At 40.2% G+C, this 24,171-nt stretch overlaps 1 protein-coding gene across 10 annotated transcripts in view; it reads left to right on the top strand.

The window, feature by feature from the left end:
* The window catches only part of RIC3 (RIC3 acetylcholine receptor chaperone), an 81,337-nt gene that overhangs the window by 18,029 nt on the left and 39,137 nt on the right, over window positions 1-24,171 (top strand). For 6 of the 10 annotated variants that reach the window (XR_012518083.1, XR_012518082.1, XM_003919811.4 and 3 more), the window contains 3 exons: window positions 14,505-14,731; window positions 16,354-16,429; window positions 17,600-17,693. Coding sequence is in view for 7 of the 10 variants with exons in the window: in XM_003919811.4 (XP_003919860.1) it covers window positions 14,505-14,731; window positions 16,354-16,429; window positions 17,600-17,693 (397 nt within the window). In the remaining 3 variants the exon portion in view is untranslated. Of the gene's footprint in view, window positions 1-1,263; window positions 5,904-14,504; window positions 14,732-16,291; window positions 16,430-17,599; window positions 17,694-18,915; window positions 21,407-24,171 lie in introns of those variants that run through there. The other 4 variants (XM_074401059.1, XM_074401057.1, XR_012518084.1 and 1 more) reach the window with 4 other exon arrangements.

Raw genomic sequence — 24,171 nt, 5'->3', positions numbered from 1 at the left:
GATATATAGGTTTCAGTCAGCACCAGATAAAATGGGGTAGAGATGGTGCTTAGTGGAAGATGTTACCTGTTTTTGTTTCCCAATTCATTTAAATACAGGCTATAAGACACATTAATACAACTCTTGAATAAGGCCAAGTGTGGTAAGTGCAATTAAAGAGGCTCAAGCAGTGTGTTTTACAGGCATGGGGAGTGGCATGAGAAGATGCTCTGGGGGCATGGGGGCAGTATTTGACCTGGGCCTTGAAGGATTGGCTGGATTTAGATATGTGAGAGGAAAGCAAAGCCACTGTAGGATAAACATAGGCTTAGAAGCAAGAAGGTGAAAGTCAGGTTCAAAGCATGGTGAAAACCCTAGTTTGGCTGGATAAGTGGTATGTAACGGGTCAGTAGTGTGAAAAGGTACTTTTGGGTTAGATTATGGAATTCAGTTGTTTAGGAATTCAATTTGTGGGTGTTGTAACCGAGTGAGTCAGAAGGAATGCGCCATGCTCTGAGTTCCAAATTAAGAGTCCTTTATTTGCTGGTGACTGAGAGACAGCTAACACTCAAAATTCTCTCGGCCCCAAGGAAGGGGCTTGGTTATCTTTTATACCTTGATTTAGGTAGGGGAGGGGATAGGTAGCTGAAGCAGAATTTTACAGAAGCAGAACAAGCAAGTTAGATAAGAAAGCTGGTAACCAGGGGGCAGGAGGTTTCCAGGATTGTTGGTTGCTAAGGGTATTTCCATATGGTCATCAAGAGGAGTAGCAGGGGGAACTTTCCATACAATCAATCACCAAGGAGGGTGTTCACAACAGCAGATAGACTTGCCAAGCAGGATATGATTACAATGGTTACAGGTGTGAAGAACAGTGTGCTTCAGATTTTAACGCTTCAAGGCTTTTTTTTTTTTTTTTTTTGAGATGGAGTTTTGCTCTTGTTACCCAGGCTGGAGTGCAATGGTGCTATCTCGTCGGCTCACCGCAACCTCCGCCTCCTGGGCTCAGGCAATTCTCCTGCCTCAGCCTCCTAAGTAGCTGGGATTACAGGCATGCGCCACCATGCCCAGCTAGTTTTTTGTATTTTTAGTAGAGACGGGGTTTCACCATGTTGAACAGGATGGTCTCGATCTCTCGACCTCGTGATCCACCCGCCTCGGCCTCCCAAAGTGCTGGGATTACAGGCTTGAGCCACCGCGCCCGGCCGCTTCAAGGCTTTTAAGTGCAGCATGACCCAGCTATGCACCCATGGGGGGTGGGAGGGCGGGAGAAGCTAGGGTGAAGCTTACTGCTGAGATGGAGTCAGTTAGGTTAACCCACGTTAAGTTATTACATGGGGAAGGAAAATCAGAATTTGTTAAATACCTACTATATGTGCTAGCTGCTTTGTATATATGATATAATTTACTCTGTTGTAATTCTTGTAAACTCTGGAAAGTAGATAGCATACCCATTTTACAGATGATGATAATGAACTCTAGAAAGATTAATTTAATCTCCACTGAAATAGTTGGAGCCACAGCCATAATCTTAACCAATAGCTGACTGAAAAGGTGGTACTCATTCTAGTTCACTCTACTACCTCCATTCTGCTCTAATACAGCCCCTTGTCATCAGTGGAGACCATTAGAAGCTTTTGATCAGAGAAATGGCAAGACCAGTTATAATTGTGCTTTAGGAAGATTATTCTGGTAACAAAACAGTGGTAACCGATGTGTATTGAGTGTATGGATCAAGCCCTGTGCTAAGAAACTTAGACACATAATGATCTCTTTTAGTAATACATAGGATGGATTGAGATTGGAGAGGTTGATAAAAAGATGAAAAAAATCTGATTAAATTATCAGAGAATGTCAAAGCAGTAGATAACAAAGCAGAATCCGGTAGAAGGGAGATGTAACAAGATAGGGCCCTTCTGGTCTGAACGTGGTGGCTCACGCCTGTAATCCCAGCACTTTGGGAGGCTGAGGCAGGCAGATCACAAGGTCAGGAGATTGAGACCAGCCTGGCTAACACAGTGAAACCCCGTCTCTACTAAAACTACAAAAAATTAGCTGGGTGTGGTAGCACGTGCCTGTAGTCCCAGCTACTCCCAAGGCTGAGTCAGGAGAAATGCTTAAACCCAGGAGGCAGAGGTCGCAGTGAGCCGAGATCGCACCATTGCAATCCAGCCTGGGCGACGGGACGAAACTCCGTCTCAAAAAAACAAAACAAAAAAAAGGACCCTTGGAGGAGACCTGTGAGGAAAAACAGCTATTGTCTTGGCTTCTACTTTAAGTAATGCTGAATCAAATATGGCCTCTACAGCCTCCTCAATGTTTAGGGAAAAGCTTGGCTATCTTAAGGAACCGGCCCCATTAAGACCTTTCTTGAACCACTGTTTCTTTTTCTTTTTCTTTTTCTTTTTTTTTTTTTTTTTTTTTTTGAGACAGAGTCTTGCTCTGTCACCCAGGCTGGAGTACAATGGCGCAGTCTCGGCTTACTGCAACCTCCGCCTCCCAGGTTCAAGTGACTTTCCTGCCTCAGCCTTCTGAGTAGCTGGGATTACAAGCATGTGCCGCCACACCTGGCTAAATTTTTTGTATTTTTACAACGAGGTTTCACCATGTTGGCCAGGCTGGTCTCGAACTCCTGACCTTGTGATCTAACCACCTCGACCTCCCAAAGTGTTGGGATTATCGGTGTGAGCCACCGTGCCTGGCCTCTATTTTTTTATTAAAATAGACACATGTCCAGTTCTTTATAGATTTATTTGTCCCAAAAATGAAATGCTGCAGATGAGTTAATAGTGCTTTCAGAAAACCCTTTTGTTAACAGTGCTAAAGTTTTTGTTTTGTTTTTAACAATAGGTATGGTTATTAACAAAGGAAGGTAGAGCTTCACTTTGTAAAATCCATTTTTTTTTTTTTTTTTGAGACAGTCTTACTCTGTCACCCAGGCTGGAGTGCAGTGGTGCTGTTTTGGCTCACTGCAACCACAACTTCTGCCTCCTGGCTTAGGTGGGATTACAGGCATGTGCCACCATGCCCAGCTAATTTTTGTATTTTTCGTGGAGACGGGGTTTTGCCATGTTGGCCAGGCTGGTCTCAAATCCCTGATCTCAGGTGATCCACCTGCCTCAGCCACCCAAAGTGCTGGGATTATAGACGTGAGCCACTGTGCCTGGCCAGAATCCATTAACGTTTTAGTTAAGGTTAAATGATAAGCTAAGAGATTTTTTTTTTCTTTGAGCTAGGGTCTCCTGTTGCACAGGCTGATCACAGAGAGGCGTGATCATAGCTCACTGCAGCCTCAAACTCCTAGGCTTGAGCGGTCCTTCTGCCTCAGCCTCCTGAGTAGCTGGGACTACAGGCACATGCCTCCACAGCCAGCTGATTTATAAAAGTTTTTTGTAGAGAGGAGTTCTTGCCATCTTGTCCAGACTGATCTTAAACTCCTGGGCTCAGCAATCTTCCCACCTCGGCCTCCAAATTTTGGGATTAAATTTTAATAATTAAGGAAACCTAGATATGGGGAAAGCTTTTAATAAACAGGATTTAGTCACATTCTTTTTAGAGAATACTTAAGTACCTGTAGAGATAGCCACACTGCTGTTTTGTTTTCTAGATTAGAAAACCTACAGTTTTTTAACAATGAGAACTTAAGGACTCAGGGAGGGGAACATCACATACCGGGGTCTGTCAGTGGGGTGGTGAGCTAGGGGAGGGATAGCTGGGGAGATAGCATTAGGAGAAATACCTAATGTAGATGATGGGGTGATGGATTCAGCAAACCACCGTGGCACATGTATACCTATGTAACAAACCTGCACATTCTGCACATGTACTCCAGAACTTAAAGTATGATAATAAAAAAAAGAAATACAATAAACAGATAACTAAAAAAAAAGAAAACCTAGTTTTATGTTCTGCTATCTTTATTCTGATCTCTTTAGCTGTTTTTAATAAAGCAAACTTAAAAAACACACAAATCTTACTTGTAGTGTAACTCTGAAGTAGATCATTTGTAATAGAGAAAAATTGAAAATAATCTACATGTTTATCAGCCAACAAAGGAGTAAATAAATTATTATATGGTCATACAATGTGATGCGCTATTGCAGTTTAAATGAATCAACTAGACCTATACATATCAACATGAATACATTTCTTGGCCAAAATGTTGATTCCCCACCTAGAAAAAAGGCAGAAAAGGAAAGTTGAAGAAGCATGTGTCTAATACAATCCCGTAATATAAAGGACTTTTTAAAATTGTGGTAAAATATATGTAACATTTACTCTTTTAACCATTTTTAGGTAAACAGTTCAGTAGCATTAAGTACACTCACATTGTTGTACAACCATCACCACTGTCTATTCACAATATGAAGTTTTAAAACATTCAAGACAAAATTATATGTTGTTTATAGATGCATAGTTATGCAGTAAAATCTAAAAGCACACATTCTAAGCATAAGCACCAAAATCAGAGTTGTTTTTATCTCAGAGAGGGTGTAGGGGAAAAGAATACAAGGGGCTTCAGTTATATTTAGGTGGTAGACATATGAGTGTTCATAAATTACCTGTATCTGTATATCTCTATATATTTTTTTGAGATGGAGTCTCACTCTGTTGCCCAGGCTGGAGGGCAGTGGTGCGATCTTGGCTCACTGCAACCTTTGCCTCCCAGGTTCAAGTGATTCTCCTGCCTCAGTCTCCTGAGTAGCTGGGATTACAGGTGTGCGCTACCTCGCCCAGCTAATTTTTGTATTTTAAGTAGAGACGGGGTTTTGCCATATTGCCCAGGCTGGTCTTGAACTCCTGACCTCATGATCTGCTTACCTCGGCCTCCCAAAGTGCTGGGATTACAGGTGTGAGCCACTGTACCCAGCCAGTATACTTTTATATACCTGGCATATTTCATAGTTTCAGATTTTTCTTTTGAAAAAAAATTCAACTAGAAATTTTCAAATATTTTATAATCATTGACTTTTTATAGATTCTGGGCTATTCAGTTTTAAGAAACATGGTGCTATCACTATCCAAGAAGTGAGGTTGTTACCTGTTGAGTCTTCTTTGTGAGAAGAGAAATCTTTGCTAAATGCAGCATTGTCATCGTTATCTATCAAAAGTGTCACAGGTAGCAGAGGTTGTAGGTCGCAAGCCTAGGGTCTGAGAAAATGAGTCTACAAAGAAAGGAAATACAAGAGGAGAGCAGGTTTTAGGAAGTGAAAATGAGTTCATTCTTAGGCTTGAGATGGTAGACATACAGGAAGACACATATACTAACAGCCATGTTAGTATATGGCTATACTAATAGCCATCCTATTAATGTGAAATGATATCTCCTTGTGAGTTTGATTTGCATTTCCTTGATGGTGAATGGGGTTTAGCATCCTTTCCTGTGCTTATTGGACATTTGTTTGTCTCACTGCAACCTTCATCTCCTGGAGATTTCTTCATTCAGTTGTTCCCTAACAGTAAGCCTTCCAAGTACTAGCTGCAATTCTCCTGCCTCAGCCTCCCAAGTAGCTATGATTACAGGCATGCACCACCACACCCAGCTAATTTTTTTCAAATTTAGAGATAAGAGACAAGAGCTTAGGGGAAAAGTCAGATTTAGAAGTACACATTTTGGAAATTATAATGTATTCATTGAGAATAAATGAGTTTAGGAGGGTATAAAGAAAGAACAGGTTGAGACAAAGTATTGGTGAAAGAGATTAAAGAAGAACCAGTAAAACAGATTGAGAAGGAATAGATTGAAGGAGCAGTGGGGAGAGAGAAGAGTAATGTGCCGTAGGGATTAAGGCAGGAAATTATGACAGGATTTATTCAGGTTAATTCAGCATTTATTGAATGACCACTATGTTATAATCACTTTTTTGTATTGCAGAAAATTAAGAGTGAGAACTGAGAAAAAGCCATTGGATTTGATGGTTAAGGTAGAGTTACCATGTCATTGTAACTATACTCCTTGTCTGTAAGCTTTTTAAAGACAGAGATTCTGTTCTATTTGTCATTCTAATCTCAGTGCCTGACACAGTGTCTGCCACATTGTTAAGTGCTCAGCAGTAAATATGTGAAAATTGATACCAAATATAAAGTACTCAGATTTCTTCTAGGATTTAAAACATATTTTTGCTAGTCTATATGTTCCATTGCTCTCCAAATAAATCCCTCTTCTGTCTTTGAAAATAGTATGTTTTTACTTTTTCAACATCTCTTTGATGTTACCAATAACCTTAATTTGAATACAAGTTTCTTTATTAATAACCTCTTTAATCAGGTCTAACATAGGTTTCTTCTTACCTCGTCATATTTCATTCACTGTTGCTTTTTGAAACCCTATTTTTTGTTTCCTTTCTTACTCCTGTTAGCCACTCAACTCTATATAAAGACAGTTCTATGAGAGCTGTATAGAGGTAGCATGAGCTTCCTGGGGAAAGCATGTTTTCTATCTGTGGTTTTCAGCAGAACCAGGACCACAATTGGAAGCATATGAGAGTACTAAACACAGGTGGTTAGACTAGATGACTTTAAAAAAAGCTTCATTGAGACATAATTCACATATCATGCAATTCACCTATTTAACATGTACAGTCACTATAGCTTTAATATATAAATAGTTGTGCAACTATCACTACAGTCAATTTTAGAACATTTTAAATCACATACCTCCCCACCAAAAACCCCATACCCATTAGGCAGTCACTTTTCCCCTCCTCTGTACCCCCTAAACCCCAGCTCTAGGTAAACACTAGTCTACTTTCTGTCTCCATAGACTTGCCTATTCTGAATATTTCATATTAATGGAATCATATAATATGTGGTTTTCCATGACTGGCTGTATTCACTTAGCATAATATTTTTGCAGTTCATCCGTGTCGTAATATGGATCAATACTTTATTCCTTTTTATGGCTGGATAATACTGTGTTGTGTGAATATACCACATTTTGTTTATCCACTCTTCAGTTGATGGACATTAAGATACTGTAAATAATGCTGCTGTGAACATTTGTGTACACGTTTTTGCGTAAGCATATTCTTGGGTATATAACTAAGAGTGGAATTTCTGGGTCATATGGTTCTACTATGTTTAACCTTTTGAGAAACTGCCAGACTGTTTTCCAAAGCAGCTGTACCATTTTATGTGACCACCAGCAGTATGTAAGAGAGTTCCTTTTTCTTTTTTTTTTTTTTGAGACGGAGTTTCGCTCTTGTTACCCAGGCTGGAGTGCAATGGCGCGATCTCGGCTCACCGCAACTTCCGCCTCCTGGGTTCAGGCAATTCTCCTGCCTCAGCCTCCTGAGTAGCTGGGATTACAGGCACGCACCACCATGCCCAGCTAATTTTTTGTATTTTTAGTAGAGACAGGGTTTCACCATGTCGACCAGGATGGTCTCGATCTCCTGACCTCGTGATCCACCTGCCTCGGCCTCCCAAAGTGCTGGGATTACAGGCTTGAGCCACCGCGCCCGGCCCTTTTTCTTTACATCCCTCAAACACTTGCTATTATCTTTTTCATTAGAGCCATCCTATTAGTGTGAAATGGTATCTCCTTGTGAGTTTGATTTGCATTTCCTTGATGGTGAACGGGGTTTAGCATCCTTTCTGGTGCTTATTGGACATTTGTTTGTCTCACTGCAACCTCCATCTCCTGGAGATTTCTTCATTCAGTTGTTTCCTAACAGTAAGCCTTCCAAGTAGCTGCAATTCTCCTGAGGCAATTCTCCTGCCTCAGCCTCCCAAGTAGCTACGATTACAGGCATCCACCACCACGCCCAGCTAATTTTTTTTTTCGTATTCTTAGTAGAGACAAGGTTTTACCATGTTGGCCAGGATGGTCTTGAACTCTTGACCTCAAATGATCTGCCCACTTCAGTCTCCCACAGTGCTGGGATTCCAGGCATGAGCCACCGCACCTGGCCAGAGTCGCCCATTTTTAATCGAGTTATTTGTCTTTTTAATGTTGCATGGTAAAAATTCTTTATATATTTTGGATACTAAGCCTTTTCAGATGCATGATTCACAAATGTTTTCTCCCACTCAGTGAATTGTCTTCACTTACTTAATGATGTCATTCACAGCACCAGAGTTTTAAAGTTTGATGAAGTTGGCCAGGTGTGGTGGCTCACACCTGTAATCCCAGCACTTTAGGAGGCTGAGGCGGGCAGATCACAAGGTCAAGAGATCAAGACCATCCTGGCCCCCTCTACTAAAATGTAAAAGTTAGCTGGGTGTGATGGCTTACGCCTGTAGTCCCAGCTACTTGGGAGGCTGAGGCAGGAGAATTGCTTGAACCTGGGAGGTGGAGGTTGCAGTGAGCTGAGATCATGCCACTGCACTCCAGCCTGGCACCTGGTGACAGAGCGAGACTCTGTCTCAAAAAAAAAAAAGGTTGATGAAGTCAACTTTGCCTACTTTTCGCTTTGAAACTATCACCTAATCCAGTCACAAAGATTTCTGTCTATGTTTTCCTCTAAGATTTTTGAAGTTTTAGCTCTTATAATTAGGTCTTTAATCCATTTTGAGTTAATTTTTGTATGTGGTATGAGATACAGATCTACTTTTATTCTTATACATGTAAATATCTAGCTGTCCGCACACCATTTGTTAAGACTGCATGACTTTTAAGGTCCCCTTTGATGCTTTGTAGTATGTACTTTGGTTTCTGTTATTGTCTAAACAGGTGGATAGTCAGGATTTCATGGTATGGCCATCTATTTTTTTAAGAATATATTATATATGAAAACAAGGATTGCCATTAGTTTGTCTGTTTCCAGGCTTCTCAGTTGCTTTCAGTTTTGTTTTCCTCTGACTTTTACGATACTGGTTTGTTTCTAGTCATCTTTGGCTAGCTCCTTTTTCTCTTTCTCTTTTTGCACATAAATACAATATTCTTCCAGCCTTTTGGTACTGGGAACCATTCATTCAATTTTAATTAGCTTTGTCATTTAGGTAGCTTAGAGTTTCTTCTTAACTCTAACTGCAGTCTAATAAAAAATTTTCTCTGTATTCCATCAACACCTGGAATATAAAGTGTGAAAAATGTATATTCAGTTGTTTCCTAACAGTAAGCCTTCCAAGTTTCTTCATTATCTTCTCTATCTTAAACTAAACTCTTGATTGTGGAGTTTTCTGACTCTTCCTCCATGAGTTCTATATTTTGTTCAGTGTTAAATGCCATTGATTATATGGTAAATAGCCCTTGGACATGTTAACTTTAAAAAATATGATTTATAAATTTAGAAGAGAAGAGGAGACTTTATTTCTTATAAAGAGTTACAACCTTCAGTGTGGCCATTCTGACAGGCTGGGAAGCGTAGCCTCCAGCCAAAACCAGAAACACACACTTGGAGGGATGGGCAAAAGAAACAGGTATTCATGCTGAGCAGGTGGCCATATCTACATATTCAATAAGCTATAGGGGGAGTCATGAATATTTATGAAAGGAGAAACATGTCCTTCATGGGTCTCATGCACGCAAAATAGTGATAGTGTGGTCAGAGAATGGAGTTTTCACCCCTCCGACATCAAAAGGCGAAGCAGAGGACATGAAAATCCTTACTGTTCATTCTCTGTAGACTAACCAGAACCATTCTGTGGTTGGTAGTCTCTTATCAGGCAATAAAAGGAGGGGCAGTATCATGTGGTTGGTTGACAGCCATGGTGGACTTTCTTGAAATGACTGGTTTCTGTTTAGTTGTTAGGGAAGAAAGGCTAATAGTGGTTTGTGAGGGAAAGGATATAAACGAGGTATATCTGAACCCCCCATCCCAGCATAGTCAAGAATTTAGTTTTCAAGGTTAGTCTAGGGTCCCCTTGGCAAGGAGATGATCCATCAGTCAGTTGGTGGGCTTATAATTTTATTTTTAGTTTTCAGACCTATCCTTTCCTTTTTATGGCTCTGGCCACCACCTCAGGGATTTGCATCTCAGTGCTAAATTACTATACTATAATAGTCTTTTTTATGTTTTCCCAGATCCTAGTTTTCTCTCTGTATTAGGCCCTATACTCACTTGCTAGATTAATCCCCATCAAGTACCCTTCTCATTAAGGTCTACTGTATCAAATTTATATAGCACACAAGTTAATATTTTAGCTCCTCCCCATCTTAACTTCTTTCTCCTTATCTCTTGTTACTTCCCTAAATGGAGGCAAACTAATTTGGTAGTAAGTCCTACTTCATGGTTTCTTTTTCCCTACCTCATATACACACTATTGTTTCCTATTGGTATGCTTTTGCTTCTCTGCTATTCTTTCATTCTCTTCAGTGATTGACTCCATTTGACTCCCTTTTTTTTTTTTTTTTTTTTTTTGAGACGGAGTTTCGCACTTGTTACCCAGGCTGGAGTGCAATGGCGCGATCTCGGCTCATCGCAAACTCCACCTCCTGGGTTCAGGCAATTCTGCCTCAGCCTCCTGAGTAGCTGGGATTACAGGCTCGCGCCACCATGCCCAGCTAATTTTTTTTTGTATTTTTAGTAGAGCCGAGGTTTCAACATGTTGACCAAGATGGTCTCAATCTCTTGACCTCGTGATCCACGCGCCTGGTCCTCCCAAAGTGCTGGGATTACAGGCTTGAGCCACCGCGTCCGGCCCTTCGACTCCTCTTTTTTTAAAAGAAAGATTTTGCATCTTTTCAATACTTGAATATTTCACTTACCTAGTAATAGGCCCTTGACACCCTGCTGCTGCTGCTGTTATTCTGTCTTTGTTTTAGATATTCTGCTTTTGAAGGCATTGTTCCATGTGGGAACTATTGTTCCTGTTACCTTTATTGCGGTCTTCTTTTCTTGCATATGGCAGAATCTTTAACATAATTGGTATCCTATGTATCTTCCTGGATGACAAATCTGTAGAAGTTTTTGGGGAGAATGTGTAATGTCATTCTTAAATTTTAGAGACGCAAAATAATGCTTTTTATGTAAGACCCATTTTAATTTTTTTTTACTTTTGAAGATAGTATTCTCAACACAGTAAGGTGAAGTTCCACAACATATTACTACAAATATTAGATCTAGTTTATTGAACATTAGCCACCTGATATATCAGATTCTCTCAAGAGAAAGGTTAGTTTCCTGAATGGTGGCTAGGCATATTTTTGAAGGTACGTTATGGCCAAAGCCAGTACTTGTCATTTAATATACTAAGATCCTTGAAAATTTTAAAGGGACATAGTCACCAGCATCCAGCATAAAGGATGGTGACATGGTGATTTCTTTCTTTCACCATCTAAAGCTGTGCTTCTGTTGCTGACCCACTCTTAAATAAAAGATGCATTTGTTTTCATAATTTTCCATGTCGTCCAAAGTCAGCATTGAGAGGAAAAGGAGTATCATTGGAGTGGAGCTCGGCTGAGAAAGGATACAAGGTGGAAGGCAACTTCCAAGCCTGCCTGCCCACCCACCTTCTTTCTTACCTCAAGAGCAGAGTTGACATTGAGAACTAAATTCTAATTTTTTAAATCTTACCCAAATTCCTACCTGAGGAGTCATACCCTACAAACTGTGAAATCTCATGAGAGGAGTTTTATTTAACCCGATATAATCTAGCCTGCTTTCCCACCTGAGTCTGGCATAACTTCACATAACAAATAAGGAAAAAAATAAAAATATTTTAACCCCAAATATGTTCCCTTGCCATGTCTTGAAATTGCCCTGCAAGGTTGTCTCTTGTGGGAAAGTTCCACATTCTACGGAGAGTCTCCTTTCCACCCACTTTTTTTTTTCTTTCTTTCCAGATCCAGGAGAAAAATCAACTAAGGTACCCTTTTAAGTCTGATAAGTATAAACCCCCCAAATTTGAGACAGATCTCAGTTAATTTAGAAAGTTTAATTTGCTGAGGTTCAGGATGCATGCCCATGGCACAGCCCCAGGAAGTCCTGACGGCATATGCCGAAGGTGGTCGGGGAACAGCTTGGTTTTGTGCATTTTAGGGAGATATGAGACATCAGTCAATGTGTGTAAGAAGTACATTAGTTTGGTCTGGAAATGCGGGACAACTTGGAGCAAAGACAGAAAGACTCAAAGTGGTGAAGGGGCTTCCAGGTCACAGATAGGTGAGAGAGGAATGGTTGCCTTCTTTTGAATTTCTGATTAGCCTTTCCAAAGGAGGCAGTCAGATATGCATCTATCTCAGTGAGCAGAAGGAAGACTTTGAATAGAAATGGGAGGCAGATTTGCTGTGAGCAGTAGCCCACCTTGAAGGGGCCCATAATATTTTCCTTTCACATAAGAAACATTTTACAACCTACTCCCTCAGAAGTCTGCTATCTGAGAGCTTCCTCTGCGCAATAAAACTAGGAAAACTTGGTCTCCACAACCCTTTATCTTAACCTAAACATTTCCTTTCTGTTGATCCCAGGTCTTTAGATAAATTCCACCAATTGTCAACCAGAAAATTTAAAAATCTACCTATAGGCTGGAAGCACACCCACCCTCCTCTTGAAATTGTCCTGCCTTTCTGAACCAAACCAATGTATTTGATTGAAGTCTCATGTCTCTCTAAAATGTGGGAAACCAGGCTGCACCCTGACCGCCTTGGGCAGATGTTCTCAGGACCTTCTGAGGGCTGTGTCATGGGCCATGGTCACTCATTTGGCTCAGAAGAAATCTCTTGAAATGTTTTAGAGTTTGACTCTTCATCGACAACTTAAAGACAGTTCTCAGTTCATAGCATTTCATTAATTTTGTCAGTGGAAGTTTACTTTCTTGTACTTTCTTAACCCACATTCCAGTTCCCTTTCCTGCTCATATGCACCTACTCTAATGTGTTTATGTCTGTATACCTACATAGATGCTTGAGAAATACATCATTATGTGTGTGTTTTCAACCTACGTAATGGTATTTGCTTATTCTTAACCTAATACTATGCTTTTAAAGATGTATTCATGTTTCTGTAGGTATATCTAAAGTGTGATTTCCAAAGCTATGTAGAATTCCATATTTATATTCACTCCATTTTGATTTTTCATTCTTTCAAAGGAAATCAGTTACTTCAAACTCCCTGCTACAATATTTTCACAGCAAACATTCTCACATAGGTCTATAAATTCTGTAATTCACATGTATATATAACCTTATTTGAGATTTTCTTTGGGATTTATTCACCAGAGTGGGATCAATGGATCATAGGGTATGTACATATGTAATATCACTAAGTACAGCCAGATCACTAGACAGAATATCTGTGTCAGTTACACTCTTACCCACAGTACATGAGCGAGCATTCATGTCTTTCCACATCTTTGTCAATTTTGTTCAAGTCAAATCCAGAAATTTTTTATTCATATTTTTAGAGCGTTATTTATGCCCTCTAGTGTTTTCTGTTCTATCATGTTATTTCCCAGTGGTTTTTCATGCAAACCTGTTTATGTGGCCGTTTGAAGATTCCTTTCTGGCAGTTATTGTTAACTTTTGACTGCTCTTGATGGAAGAAAAAAAAATGCAAGAAAATAAATGCAACACCTCCCCCTGCTTCTGCCCCTCCCCACCACTGCCCACTGGCCCAAGCCCTGCTCTTCCACTCACAAGGTTGAGCCCCTTTTTCACCCTGCTTGTGCTACATGAATCCTGTCTGCTCAGGTATAGCTGATTAGAAAGAGATGTATACCTACCCAAGCTGAGTACTTAAAATCATCCTCCAAGGAATTTGAAATTTGGATGTCTCAGCTAGCCTCTTGAAGAACATGCAAATCGCGGGGTGGGGGCGACCATCTTCCCCTGTGTGCACAAAGAAGCTAGAGAAATGGTCTGCAAAGAAAGGATGATAAAGAAGATGTGCACAGAAAAAAAAAACATCTTATGGCCCCATAGAGAGGGAGAGAGATTGAGTTAGAATGTGAAAGTACCTGTCCTGGATCCAAATGGCTTTCCTGTTTCTAGTTCTCTTTTCTCCCGAGACCACATTGCGTTTTCTTATCTATGTTAGTTAGGGGTGGCTAACTGCTATAACAAATAGGCAAAGTGTATAAGACCCTAACAAAATAGAAGTTGATTTCTCACTCATACAAACAGGTCCAGATGACTCTTAAGTTAGTGAGGTGGCAGCAGTGGAGGGCTCTGCACTACATAGTTATTTAGGAGTTCAGGTTGATGGAGGCTTTGCTGTTTTCTACCCATGGCTTCCAAGGTCTCCCTGGGTGTCAGCATCCATACTGCAGCAGAGAAGTGATCATGGAGTTGAATAACAAGGGTGGTTTTATAGACCAGGTCTTGAGCCAGCACAATTACTCACTTTCCTTGGCTGGAACACAGTTACATGGCCACATTTAACTTGATGGGAGTCTGAAAAATGTGGTCTAGCTCAGGACACAGAGGAAGAGAAAATGGGTTTGGTGAACAGCTAGAGATGATCACATCATATTTAGTATCTGTGTGATACCTCTATATCTTTTTAATTAAGTTCCCCCCCCCTTTTTTTTTCTTAAACTTATTTGAGTTGGCCTCTGTTATTTATATCTTAATGCTTTGGTGTTTTCATAATAACCATCTTTAAAATAGTAGAAGAGATAAAAACTGATTATTATCTTCTCAGGAAAGTTGGGCCGATTTCCACCTATGATGCATCATCACCAGGCACCCTCAGATGGCCAGACTCCTGGGGCTCGTTTCCAGAGGTCTCACCTTGCAGAGGCATTTGCAAAGGCCAAAGGATCAGGTGGAGGCGCTGGAGGAGGAAGTAGTGGAAGAGGCCTGATGGGGCAGATTATTCCAATCTACGGCTTTGGGATTTTTTTATATATACTGTACATTCTATTTAAGGTAAGTAGAGTCATCTTAATCATATTACATCAATGAAAATCTAATATGGCAATGAAAATTATTGTCTACATTAAAACTTTTTACAGTTCATAAAATTATTTCAAATCCATCATTTCTTTAAATCCTGCCTCCTCTTTGTGAGGTACTTAGGATAGCCATGATTTCAGTTTCACATAAGAAATCTTTACCTAGTGTTTAAATGTTTTGCCCCAAAATTCACAACTAAAAAGTCAGAACTAGGACTTGAACCTGGATCTTCTGGTTCTTAATCCAGTGAGTGATGTGATTCAAAGCCCTCCCCACCCTGCCCCTCCAAAAATTGAACATCTTTACAAGCTGAAAAGGAATATAAAGATTTTCTAAGTGACTCAAGCCTGTAATCCAAGCACTTTGGGAAGCCAAGGCAGGCGAATCAATGTCAGGACGACCAGCCTGGCCAATATGGTGAAACCCTGTCTATACTAAAAAAGTACAAAAATTAGCCAGGTGTGGTGGCAGGTGCCTGTAATCCCAACTAATTGGGAGGCTGAGGCAGAAGAAATGCTTGAACCCAGGAGACAGAGGTTGCAGTGAGCTGAGATCACGCCACTGTACTCCAACCTGGTGACAGAGCGAGACTCAGGAAAAAAAAAAGATTTTCTAAGAAGAATTTTATTATTGGGATTGGCACAGTGATATCCAGATAGCCACTGTAAGGCCAAATAATGACACCACTTTGTCCTCCTTTTTTCTCCACAGGAATATGAGATGCTGTTTTTAATATTATCTCCAATAATTCTCTTGAGAAAGAACTGTCCATCCTGAAATTAACCCTGATATTTCCTAGCTCTGGGGAGACATGGATGTGGGTCCTTTAAAGCAGACCCTCAGTTAAGTTCTGCCTCCAGGCAGGCTTTTGCAGACCACAGGCCCATGCACTGTGAAGTAGAAGCAGAAGCTTCACTTTGCCCTCCTGTCTGGAGTAATCTTTTTTCTTTTTTCTTTGTTTTTTTTTTTGAGACAGAGTCTCGAGTGCAGTGGCATAATCTTGGCTCACTGCAACCTCCACCTCCCAGGTTTAAGCAATTCTCCTGTCTCAGCCTCCTGAGTAGCTGGGATTATAGGTGTGCACCACCATGCCTAGCTAATTTTCTTTTGTATTTTTAGTAGAGACGGGATTTCACCATGTTGGCCAGGATGCTCTCAATCTCCTGACCTCATGATCCACCCGCCTTGGCCTTCCAAAGTGCTGGGATTACAGGCATGAGCCACTGCACTCAGCCTAGAGCAATCTTAAGTAAGACTAGTACTTTCTTGCCCAGGAATTCTGCAGGCAGTCTGAGTTGAGTCTGTAAGAATGGCCCTAGGATGACACACATCCGTTTTGGATGACCATGAGCAAGGAAGATGACCTGTAGGGAGATTATTTTCCTTGTGCCTTGATAATTTTTTTTTTACTTGGAAACCTCATCTTCTGGTTCTTTTTTTTTTTTTTTGAGATACTTCTCTAATGTTGCTATGTAATTTCATTTCTGACTTCATTTTTGTCTCCCAACCTCTTTTTTTTTTATTTGATATGAGGGGTTCCATGACTTTGAGGTTCTGAGCTGCTGTTGATGTGCTATACCTCCTTCAATTCTCAGCTCTCAAAGGGGAAAACAACTGCAGAAGATGGGAAATGTTCCACTGCCACGCCTGGAAACACCCACAGGAAAATTAGTAAGTGCCCCTTTTCAGCATATTCACAGATATCATTGAGTCAAACAGTTAAAGCCACAGGGACAGTCTGTGGGTATGTCTTCAGAGCATTTCTCAAAAGTTGCTCCAAATTAATCTGATGCCATTGTTGCCTTAGTTCTGGGAATTCTCAGAAGTTTTTATATTGATGTTGGGGTTTTAAGGAAATGATAGCTACTAAAAGTACAAAACTACCAGTTCACTTTTTTATATATTAGCAAATTAATATTTCATGTTTAGAATGAATTATCATTTCCAGACTTCAAAATATTGATAGCAAAGAGGAAAACTGAGGCAGAGAAATCATGTCATTGCTAAAATCAGTTTTTAGATCTAGGGAAAGAATTTAACACTTCTGACTCTTGAAACATGGCCATCCGTTACTTATTACACAACTAGAATATTCTGTGTTCTCTGGGGAAATTAAATTTATACAACATGGCTCTTTCCTCAAAGAATGTATAGACTAGAATATAATGTCAGGAAAAATAGAATGTGTCAGGAAAAATAACCTATGAAAAATTTACCACCCACAATGAAGAGACCTGGCAAAAGCATTGCAGGAAGTCATGTCTATCTGGGTTCTAACTGCTTTTTGACTGCTTTTTGGATTTCCTTCTGGATTTTCTTTTCTTTTCTTTTCTTTTTGATTTGAGACAAGAGTCTTACTCTGTTGCCAGGCCAGAGTGCAGTGGCATGATCTTGGCTTACTGCAACGTCTGCCTCCCAGGTTTAAGCAATTCCCCTGCCTCAGCCTCCTGAGTAGGTGGGACTACAGGTGTGCGCCAGCATGTCCGGCTAATTTTTTGTATTTTAGTAGAGACGGAGTTTCACCATGTTGACTAGGATGGTCTTGATCTTCTGACCTCATGATCCACACCCATCTTGGCCTCCCAAAGTGCTAGGATGACAGGCATGAGCCACTGTGCCCGGCCTTACTTCTGGATTTTCTATGGAGCTCAATATCCCAGTCACACTTTGCATACTTTTTGGAAATCTTAAATATTCACAGAATCTTTTAATAAAACTGCTGTATTCTTAAATGAGAATGGGAAGTACAGCAGTACAATAGTTTTTTTAAAAATGTGTGGTCTCTTTAACAGGCTTAGGGAGTTGTCTGTGATGGTTCTTAGACTGTTGCTTATTTTTCAGCCAGTTTTGAGCTTGCTCAACTGCAAGAAAAACTGAAGGAGACAGAAGCAGCCATGGAAAAATTAATCAACAGAGTGGGACCTAATGGTGAGAGGTAGGTTTTCATGTAACAGGATCAGACTAGTTCTCATTTAGAAAATCAGTTCAAAATTAGGCCCTTTTTTTGATAAATAGACCACTTATTTTGATTTTATGTACTGTCAGTTTTTAAATTGTAAATATGTCATTTACATATTCTTTCTCATTTAACACTTTTCATTCCCATACTGTCAAGCAACCTCAGTTTTCAGAAGTTTAATGTTGTGCAAATTATTGTGAAAATGAATAAATTTGTGAGTAACTCCTACAGGGTGAAATAACTAGGACTTAAGAAAGAAAACTTCCTAACTGTCTAAAATAGGTATAATTTTAAGTAAAACCAGATTATTCAACATGTGACTTTCTACTTGAGACAAAATGAGAGAAGAGAGCAAGTGTGATCGGATGTCCATGTTTGTGTTGACTATGCCAGCACAGAATTAGACATGTAAATTAGATGTTAAGAGCCGAACTGGCCATTTAGAATGCCCCAAAGGGAAGACACTCCTCTTGCTACCAGGCTGACCGAGAATCTGAAAAGGTAGCTTCAGGAGGTTGATGGAAGTGGACAACAACCAAGAAAATGTGGATATAGGAAGGCAGGAAGGAAAAGCCAGTATGTGAGATTGAGGTTCAGTTTCAGCTAGTTCTTCTGGCAAGGATGGAGGAAGAATCTCAGGGCAAGTGGCTGAATCCCTTGCAGAAGAAAATGTCAAAATGTCCCTCCTGCATGTTTATGGGCACATTGTGTAGTTTTTGCCCCAGAAAATCGTTACTCTACCTTAGTCTCTTCTATTTGCCATCCTTTATAGTACTAGTACCCTATGCCTCTTTCTCTGTTCACTGTCTCCAGCCTTGCCTATCTTTGGTTGGATAGGAGAGAGTGGGTATTCTCAGATTGCAGCCTCCTGACCTGGCATTTCTCTGCAATCGCTGCAGTGCTGTTGAAATGACATTTATGAGGATGAACCTTGCCTGTGTGGGTCCAGGAGCCTTGATCTTCTTTCTGTCTGGAAAGCAGAGTTACTATCTGGAGTGTTCCCCAAAGTTGTATAGATACACGAATGTATCTGTGTGAATGTATAGTAATAGTTGATATTTATTGAACACTTAACAAGGACCATACTCTGAACTAAATGCTTTATATACATTATCTGACACACGACTATTTGTATGAGTGTGACTAAACCAATTTGTGCAATTATACTTTTCTGGCTTTGTCTGCTCTAACCCTGTAGCTGCCACCTACTGTCTGGGTAGAGAACTACCCAGGCTTTTATAGACAGTCGTGCCTGAAAAAATATCTGTACACTCGCCTGGGCCATTGGAAACCCCAGACTACACCTAAGGGTCATGGAAACCATAGATGAATACCTACGGGCAGGGCTTGTCACTTGGGAGACCCAACTCCTGGAGCTTGGGGTAAGAGAATACATGAAGATATTTTCTCATTATTATTTACTGTTGAGTAGCAGACTCCCATAACTCAAATTACTCTACCATTCAACCCGTCTACACCATGTATCTATAACCCAAGCCAGGGATGCAATACTATAATCCCTAACTACTGTCTGTCCTCTTTGTGCCAGTTTTATTTCTCCTTGTTTTATGTGCAAAGGCAGAGAAGCTGTCCCTATACCACCTCTGGAGTTGTACTGTCTTGTTTCAGGGGCTACAGGTCCTATCCCAGAATGTTTACTTTTTATAAGTCACTGAGGTGTGGACTCCTTGGGAACACATTGATTAAAGCCTGCAGCATGGCAAAGATTGTGTAAAACATTTTCTACCCTACCTCTCAGGAACTGGGGAGCAGCTGTCTTCTCACTGAAGAGAGAGCATGGCTCCTGGCTATTTACCAAATCTCTTATTTTTTAGTCCATAAGATGTGATTTTTCTTTTTGACACTTAATCCAACATCTTTTATCCTTACAGGTAGACCCTATGAGACTTATACCCTAAAAATTGTAAGAGCTGGGCAGCCCATATGTCTTTGTATGTTTTCTGTTGGTGTAACTGGGTAATAGATGAAGAATGGAGGTTTCCTTAGCTCACAGTTCTGGAGGCTGTGAAGTCCAGGGTTTACAGGCAGGTGAGGGTCTTCTTGCTGCATCGAAGTTGTATAAATACATGAATATATCTGTGTGAGGGTATAGTATTGTTAATGTGATATTTATTGAACACTTACTAAGGATCATACTTTGAACTAAATGCTTTATATATATTATATGTGAGGGCTCTGCTCTCATGTCCTAGTTACTTCATAAAGGTCCTACCTCTTAATACTTCTCCAATGACAGTTAAGTTTCAAGATGAGTATAGGAGGAGACAAATATTCAGACAATAGCACCAGGTTTCTACGTTGTTTTCCCTTTTGTACCTACGTTTGTGTCCTTTAGCCTTAGTTTCTGTGACATGTGTTCTTTTACAAGTCTATGCTTCTATAATTATTGGAAAAGCCCAAAATATTCCACTATTTGTTTTGTCAGATCAAAATTGTATCACATGTCTGGGTTTCTGGGGATAAAGCAGGAGACAACGTTCATTTACAGCCTCAAGTCCTTTTATATAGTATTCCATAACTGCGGGATGTTGGCTTAAAATTTGAGAACTCTGCAGTTTCTGAAACTTTCTGAAACTTTACCTGAATGCTTAAGTAAGAACAGAAATATGGGGAAAATTTTTTATATTATCTAATAAAACTTTTCAGAAAGGTTTTACTTGTGAGGGATGTAGGTCTGTACACATATTTAAATAATGACTCTTAGAATGTCAGTCTTGTGCCATGCTCTGTCTGATATTAAGCACAGTGTTCGGCTTAAGGACACAAAGACTAAGGAAAAGATCTAGGAATCAGAAGTGAAGGGTCCTGATTTCTGTCCTTATGATTAACAAAATTTCCTTTCTGGAATAGCAAGCCCAGTTATAACAGTTTACCTGCTAGAAGCATGATATGGTCAAGCAGTGAGGGTGCAACCTCTGGCAGCAAAAGAGCCCTGGAAGGCATGTTGAGTATGTATGTGGAACTGCAGATTTCTGCCATGAATTCCTGGAATGTAAACTCTTTGAGGCTAGACTTAGCCTATTTTGTTCACTGTGTTTGTGTAGTTGGTACTAAGTAAATACTTATTGAATGAGAATATACCTATTCACTTTTTTTTTTTTTTTTTTGAGATGGCGTCTCTCTCTCTCTCGCCCAGGCTGCAGTGCCGGCTCACTGCAACCTCCACCTCCCGAGGGTTCAAGTGACTCTCCTGCCTCAGCTTCCCGAGTAGCTGGGACTATAGGCACATGTGACCACGGCTAGCTAATTTTTGTATTTTTAGTAGAGACAAGGTTTTATCATGTTGGCCAGGCTTGGCTTGAACTCCTGACCTCAGGTGGTCTGCCCATCTTGGCCTCCCAAAATTCTGGGATTACAGGTGTGAGCCATTATGCCTGGCCCCTATTCACTTTTGATATAAGCATTTGTACATTTTTGTGGTGGAAGAGGAAATCATGGCCATTCCCTGCTGAGGTCCTTTACTTCAGTTCCTGATCTCTATATACAGAACCCATTGAACATATCTCATAAATACCTACCTTTAGCCTCATCATATGAGAAGTATCTATTGAATGAATGAATGTCCAAGATTCACTCAATATATATCCCTCAACTGAACCTACTCTACCTTTAATTTCCATCTCAGCAAATGACTCTATCATCCACTTAGTTGCCCAAAGCAGAAATTAGATGTTGTCCTTGATTCACCTTTTCTTTTACTTGCCATATCTCGTCAATCACCATGTCTTGTCATTTCCATTTAATTAATAAGTCTGTCTCCCTGCAAAAGACTGTAGGCTCCATGAGGTCAGGGATATCCTTCCTAGCTCTGGAGCTTAGCACAGGCACATGAAAGCCTCAAAAAAAAAAAAAAAGTTTTAGATGAAGAAAGAATGAGTGAGTGAGCGAGTGAATGAATTAATGAATGAATGCCTGTTTTTGACATAGGTCATAACTATCTCATGTGGTTTCTCTAATTTTGCCTCCTTTCAGTTTTCTTTCTGTTTTCCAAACAGATGGATTATCTTTTTAGTTTTAATCCTTCAGCAGGTCCCTTTGGATTTTGAAAAACTGCAGAATCTTTGACATAGCTTACATGGGCCTGAGTGACCTGGCCTTGTGTACCTCTCTCTGTCTTTCTTCATCACTCTCTGTGGTCCAGCCACACTGACAACTTGCTGTTCCTCTAAAATACGTGTACATTTTTGCCTCTAGGACTTTGCATATGCTTTTTCGTTTGCCTGGGTCCTCTCCATCCACAATACATACTTATTTTGACTCTGAAGGCTTTTGAGGAGAAATGTCACAATTTGCTGTGCTTTAGAAAAATAACTCTTACAGTAATAGAGTGACTACACGCTAGAAGGTTATTGAAAAGGTTTCAGCAAATAGTAATAAGTCGGCCAGTGAGAGTGGGAAAGAGGGGACAAATTAAGGGGACCTAATGGAAAAAAAAAATCGCAGGCTGTATCAGTGTTCCTTGGTTGTAAGCAGCCAACTCTGGCTAGCAAAACATTTGGAGTATGAGGAGGCAGAATTTATTGGAAGAATATGGGGTAGCTTATATCAAAGGAATAGCTGAACCTCCAGGTTTCAGGAAAGGTGGTAATCAGAGCAGCTTTGGGCGTTTAGGGAGGAGGAACAAAGGGACAGTCTCCTCATGGACTGTTGCCAGGATGAATTTAATGTCACAAGTATTCAGTTCAGGCTTCACAGTGTTCAAGGTCCAGAAGTACAGTTTGCCCAACTTGGGTCCTATATCTATCCCTGAATCAATCCTTGCAGCCAAGGAGTGGAAGATGATGATTAGCTGTGGGTCACATGGCCAGCCTTGAAGGAGAGAGTGGGGGATGGATGGCTCACACTAACCTTTGCACTATGAATGGAGGAGGAGTTGGTTCCCCAAAAGAAAACTAACCAGAAAAGAGCAATGAAGAAGAATAAGTAAATAAAGATGAATTGGAAATTTACAGCCAAACTGGAAGGAAGATTATGGCATTAACAAGATAAAATACAAAAGAAGGGAAAGTACATAAGGCTTTGGAGTTGAGATCATGAGTTCAGCATTGAGTATGTCTGAGATGCCATTAGAACATCCATGTATAACATGAAACAGCAATAGGAAATTTGATTCTTGAAGTCAGAGCAGAGGGCTCAGGTTTGGAAGTCATTTGGCTGGGAGTAAGAGATGGAGAAAATCTCCATGGAGAAAGGTGAGATCACCAAATCTTAGAGGCATATCAGTGTCTTTTGCCGTAGCCTGAGGTCTTCTTTTATTGGTCTGAGTTCTGTTCTAGCCATGAATGGTGTTACTAAAATCTGTTTAATTCTCTGTACTTAATTTTTGGATTTGGAACTTGATGGCTCTGCTAGGCTTATAGAATTCAAAATTCTGGTGAGGCTGTATTCCAACTGTGACCTTTTATTTTTCTATCACCTTAGAATCTTCCATACTGAGCCTTTTCTGGGCTACCTGTTCATGCAGTTGCTCACCATCCTGAGCCAACTGGTACCTGGTTTCAAGAGGTGACTTTAAGGTTAACTTTAACATAGTTGCAAGGCCTTCAAATGGAAATGCCCAGGAAATAACTGGAGTTGTGAGATGGGGGTTTGTGTGAAAAGTCAAGATTGAAGGTAGCTTTAGGACATCTTTTCTGTAGAAGTGATGGTCTAATCCATGATACTGGGTCAGCTTCCTGAGGGCATGATTATAAGAATGGAGAAATGAGAGTCCTAGGATTGAGCCTTGGGAAAGTTGTTTTGGGAAGTGAGTGGATGAAAGTGAGCCAGAATCATAGATAAAAGGAATCCTTAAAGAAGTGGGAGGAATACAAATGTCTCAACAGCTAGGTTTCAAGGAGAGCGAATGGTCTATGATACAGAGAAGTCAAGAAGAATGAAATTTGAGAAAAAGACCCTTGGACTTAGTAAAGTGAAAATCACTTAGTAAAGGTTTTTGCAAGTGTTGGTAAAATGATAGAATGGAATTTAGAATTCAGAGAGGTAGAAGGAAATAATGGATGGTGAGGAAATGGGAATGAGTCAAACTCTAATACATAATTATTGAGCTCTTAACAGTGATCATGGCATTATGCCTATACTGTTGCGAACTTGATTATTACTGTCCTGTAGGAGTATCAAACCAAGCTGAGACTATAAGGAATCCATAAAAATATTCATTGCAGTAAATTCAGAAGATGTTATAAGGTAGACCATGATTAATGTTTAATGCATGATATGGACAATAAAAGTGTACTTGTTTAGAGTGAAATGAGGATGCTTTGGTTTGGAGTTCTCTGGGAAAGCTCTTGTCTGTTCCTGCTTCCTCGTATCTACCCATCCTCTTTTTTTTTTTTTTTTTTTTGACAGTTTTGCTCTTGTTGCCCAGGCTGGAGTGCAGTGGCGCAATCTCAGCTCATTGCAACCTCCACGTCCTGGTTTCAGGCGATTCTCC

Source organism: Saimiri boliviensis, chromosome 6, assembly GCF_048565385.1.
Source record: "Saimiri boliviensis isolate mSaiBol1 chromosome 6, mSaiBol1.pri, whole genome shotgun sequence".
Taxonomy (NCBI): domain Eukaryota; kingdom Metazoa; phylum Chordata; class Mammalia; order Primates; family Cebidae; genus Saimiri; species Saimiri boliviensis.
The sequence above is the reverse complement of the archived record's forward strand: the minus strand, read 5'-3'. Positions and strand labels throughout refer to the sequence as shown.